General features: G+C 32.6%; 1 protein-coding gene across 4 annotated transcripts in view; it reads right to left on the reverse strand.

The window, feature by feature from the left end:
• The window catches only part of LOC106681538 (uncharacterized), a 43,757-nt gene that overhangs the window by 14,193 nt on the left and 24,133 nt on the right, over window positions 1-5,431 (reverse strand). For all 4 annotated transcript variants that reach the window (XM_067044783.1, XM_014421886.2, XM_014421885.3 and 1 more), the window contains exon 7: window positions 3,756-3,992. In XM_067044783.1, the coding sequence (XP_066900884.1) occupies window positions 3,756-3,992 (237 nt within the window). The remainder of the gene's footprint in view (window positions 1-3,755; window positions 3,993-5,431) is intronic.

Below are 5,431 nucleotides of genomic sequence, written 5' to 3' on the forward strand. Positions count from 1 at the left end.
TGATGTGAAGAATATCTTTAAACACTTCTTTCTACATAATGCCTTCCATATATTTTCTTAAATGGAAATGCCTTCATAATAGGAATATAAAATCATTTAATACAATTGTTTCTTAAAGCTCTTAAATTATGGATATTATTCAGAGTAATTCTGTGTTTTATGTATGTTTGTATAAATTTGGAGAGTATTTAGTAAGTGTAATTTAATTCAAACAAGGTTAGGTAAACTTTCTATATACTAATATTATAAATTACATAATAAAGTTGATTATTTCTGGATTAGGGATTTTTATACACATTTTGAGTTTTTATTGCACCATTTTGGGTGTCTTATTACAGCACAAAGATCTGGTATCTAATGTTTAGATACTTGGTGTATACATTGGTTCATTAGTATCTTTTTTAATGCCAAAATTTCCTCAAGTTAGGATAACATCATTCATTCTGAGCCATCAGTAAACTGGATAAACTCTTCAATAGTCATAGAGGTTTCTTCATTTTGAGAAAGACTTGTATACTTCAAATTGAATCTTCAATTTTCTTTTTTTACAGGTGTTTCGGAAAAGTAAGAGTCAAGTATAATTTTTATTTTGAAGTATCTTTTAGATTACATCATAAAAAAGTTTGTTATGAAGAAAAGGAATGAAAACATAGTTCACATATTTGATTTTTAACATTATAAAACAGTAGAACCAACAGTAACAATAAAAGTTTTAATTATCTGGAATGAGTTCTTTATTTAACAAAAATTAAATTAAACTAAAAATAAAAATATTTTGAAGACAGTTTGTACACATTTCATCTCCATAACATAAAATCTAAAATTTTAACTAACAGCATAATTTATTACATTGTTCTTAATCTATTAAATGAATTCATTGAAACATTTAGATGCTACAATGATGTTTTATGTATTGTATGTTTTTATGTATATGTATACAATAAATTCTAATAGTCACAATCCTATTGATCTAAAATTTATCAATATCTAGAATCATCATTCATTACATCATCACATTTATGTAACGAATGTGAACGACTTTTGAACTTCTCCATTGTGAATTTTTCTCTTATTGACCTTTATGGCAGTCGTTGCGAGAGAATGCTTTTAAAGAATGGGCCAAATGCAGGTGGCAGGGTATTAGTGAAAAAGATTTCACCGGCTTCGATGAGGTTAATTGTGTTGACAATGATGGATCCTTGAGATATGCAAATACCTCGAACAGGCGGGTGGAAAGGGAAAGGAAGAAAATTTATGAAAAATGTATCCCTTTCCTTACTGAAAAATTTCAAAGACCTTGGGAGAGAGAGTTCGCCACGAGAGGCCTCTGGTTTGGATCTCACAGAACAATACCAAATAAAACAAGGAGCTTCTTAGAAGACCTTGGGGTTAGCATCAAGAATATAGTGATCTTGGTGGAAAATAATATTTTGGACTCCCTGGGGATCGTACACCATCACCTGCATGGAAATTAGCTCTGATACTATTCATTAAGTTTTTTTTGTTTAGCTTTTTTACCTGATTATTTGTGTTTTAATTTATTTATTCATTTCATGTAACTCATATGTTTTTAAATTTATATATTAGTTTGCTTTTTAAACTTATTTATTTATTTTTTTTCAAACTGATCTACTGAAGTGACTATTGTATCTTCGATTTTTCGGGGAAAGCTGCAGAGCTTTGGTAAGAACATCGACCCCCAGTGCCCAACGTGTGGAGTTCCTGAAACAGCAGAACACGTAATAATAGATTGCTCTGCCATGGAAGGACACCGAGCCAGGCTGTCAAGAAAGACCGGGATTTACACCCTCGCGAGTCAAGAATTATCCCTTCTTCAAGGAGTTCATTTACGGGTGGAAGGTTCCACTCATTTCACGATGGGAATGACTTGACCGCCCAACATTGGCGAGCCACCAGAAGATGAGGAAGCCGACTCAGACTGAGACCAGGAGGGCTGGACCAGCCTGGTAACTGCAGGAGGCACCCAGACGGATGCAGTGGACAAGGTGCAGCTCCATCAGTAAGGCGCTAAACCTAGCGCTGGGCTGCACCACAGTAAAAAAAAAAAAAGAAAAAATTAATAATTGAATAATTAATAAAAGAATAAAAACAAATTTGGTGATCCTTGGGAGCAGTGGCATGCGCGAACCACAGCGCACTACCCCACTGCTCCCGCCAGAAATGGCAAGGGAGGGGGATAAACAAAAATAAAAACAAAAAAGTCATGGATTGATGGGTAAAGCTGTGTACTGTAGCAACCTTATGTATTAGGGCAGCATGACCAAATAAGGCATTTCTCTCTGGACATTTAGACTTCTCTCAACCCTATAATTGTATTTACAAGACTTTGTTTTTCAAAAAATTTTCTGTTAAATAAATAAAAGTGACAAATTCGAAAAATATTATTTTTCACAATCGATACTTAAATGTGGTGACAACTACAAGTATGCACTAAGGTATATTGATCTAACATTAAAAAAAAAAATGCTATATATAAAAATTGAACACATTCAAAACCAAAAAACCTCATAATTATACGCAGTATGATATACTGTATGTAAAATAAATAGAGTAGTAAAAACTACAAATGTGTTATAAAATATTACAAAATTTAAAACACCATATTTGCACGAATATAGGTCGACCCATTCATATTTTAAACAACATTTTTAGGGAAAAATATGAAAAAGTAATGTCTAAATATAAAAAAATAATGTTAAATAATAAGAAACTAATAGGAGAATAAAGTCTGAATTCACAAAACAGAATATAAAAGTAAACAAGATTGCTTAAGTAAGGTACAACTTAGACGGAGTTGGGCAAAATTCAGCGATAGTTGAAATTTATACTTAGATAAAATATTTATTTATAAATGGTTTACTCATGCATAACGGTCGTATCATGGCAATTTTGGCTATTAGTTTCAACCATAGCTAATTTTTGTCCATCTCTGGACTTAGATAAATGGCATCGCATAATAAAGCTTTTAAATTATAGCAAAACTTGTTTTTCTGTTTAAACTTACTTAACTAGTAGTTTAAACAGAAACTTACTTACTTACTTAGCATTCTTAAATCTAAGTCTCATTTACATCAGTTATTATTTTTTTTTAATCCATTAACCTGGTCCTTTCTTACATACAGTTAGGTTATTCTATGGGTGACCACCTACCTATTCAAACCAAAGCGGAAGAGTCAAGTTATAAGTCTGCGGGACCACCACAAAATAAAAGTCAAACCACCCAGGCCTGATTAAAACTGGTGTCACGGGAGATTTGAGGTTGCTAAGGTGACACCAAAACTTTCTTGGCTATAAATGGCTTCAGAATCAAGTATTCTTCTGTGTTGATTCTATATAATCTTAATTATCAATCTCAACTCTCATTATAAAGATACCATTTTTCTTGAACATTATAATTATACCTAAGCCCATTTTGAACAAATTTTTTCATTGTTTTTTTCTCTCACCAAAATGTGTTTTAGCAGAATGATTTTTATTTATTATTGATATGAATTGAATTTAGTATCCCATCATGACATTAGAAATTAAAACAATCTATGAAGTTTAAGGCTTTGAATTAGATCAACCTAAAATTTTATGAGATTAATTCAAATATAATTTGACCATTCATTTTACTGGAAACTCTTTCAGAAAAAAACCTTAACCTATATTTGGGCAAATACAGTAATGTTATAACAGATGTACAATTAAAATTTGACCCATTTTGTGTTGCTTCCTGTGGTTAACATCCTTACCTCTCCTGGTATGAGCAATGGTAGTTTCGACCATGAGAACCCTCCCAATTACTCGAAGGCCTTCCTGATTCCTCCATTAGACTTCTGAACCTTGGATTATCCATCACAGAACTGTGAGGTGGATGTGTAGAACCTGATGAATAAGGCAAAGGCCGTGAGCTGTAGAACCTCCGTGGAGAGAAAGATGGGCCGTAAGATTCAACTTGAGAGAAGGACCAATCAAATGGACCATCATCCCTGCAATACAAACAAAAAGAATAAATTGCAACCAAGCCTATAAAAATAGCTTAAAAATATATAGGATATTATAGGCAAGATGAAATGATATTTCTTATGTTCTCATCCACAACAGCACACCATCCTTTGCACTGGCCCTTTCATAAACCTTAATCCCTAACCACAACTGAGCTCTTGTTAAAACGATGTTGAGCACCAATAATATCATGTTATTTTCAAACATTCTATCTCATGAAGCACTTTTTAAGTTTTTATTAAATAATATATAGTAGTTGTTCTTGAAACAGTGCAGTTTAAATTAATAGTGATGTTTAATTAGTTAAACAAGGGAAAAGGAGACTGATAAAAAAAAAAAAATTAGTTTAATCAAACAATATTGAAAACTGGCTAAAATTAGAAAACGGCATGAGAGCCCCTCTTACCTGAGGGTAGCCTTATTTATCTTACCTTTTAAACATTTACTTATAGTGAGTATATTGGTCAATCCAAGACATGACACAATCTCTCGAAGGAGATCCCCTCTCGTTATTTTTGATGCTATGATTTCTCCTTAAGGCTGCATTACAGGAGCAAACACACCAAAAGAGTATATTTGAATGTCTGTTTTAATGAGATAAGTACGGGGCGGACCAAGCTGAACAGGTTGTTGGTGAATCAAAACGATTTTAGTAGTGGGGTAGAACCAACCCGAATGATTCAACTTTCCTTCACTCCTTTCTGTCAATCATCTTCAGTTGGTGTTATATTTATTTATCTCTTGCAAACTTATTTTATTTATTTACTCTTTAAGTCAAAATTGTCTCAGAATGATTGTTTTATCCACCTGGGTAATTAAAAAAAAGAAGATATATGGGGAGAAATGTCTGGCCTCATCACAATTTCCAAATGAACTGAATTTTTGAAAGATAAATAACTATTAAAAACTTAAAGATTGTTTTCTCTCAATTAAACTAAATCACATATTTGTAGAATTTTTTTTAAATAATCTGAAATTGGTATAATAAATTTCATTTTATAAAAAAATTAACCTACATCACTTTTATATTAGTTCTGATTACAGTTTAATCTTTATATGATACGTGAGTTAGATTAAAATTGCAGTTTTTATCCTTATATACACTACAGATTAACCAGCTATGTTTTGCTCCCCCTTAACGGGTTTGTAGTGCAGTTATAAATTAAAATTAAGAAAGGAACGGATGATGAGAAAATATGTAGGAGGTAGGAATTTACGGAGTTTGTAAAGCAGTCTCGGGTGCCAGACTCGATCAAAAGCCTGCTCTATATCGAAAAAGACTCCTGCACAGTACATTCCGCACTCCAAAGAAGATGAGATAACGTCCACCACACGATGACATTGCTGGATAGTGGAGTGGGATGTTCGGAATCCAAACTGGTGATCTGGGATTATATGATTGGAATCTAGGATGGGGTATAGG

Source organism: Halyomorpha halys, unplaced genomic scaffold (genome assembly GCF_000696795.3).
Source record: "Halyomorpha halys isolate HHAL.00 unplaced genomic scaffold, Hhal_1.1 Scaffold346.1, whole genome shotgun sequence".
NCBI classification, from domain to species: Eukaryota; Metazoa; Arthropoda; class Insecta; order Hemiptera; family Pentatomidae; genus Halyomorpha; species Halyomorpha halys.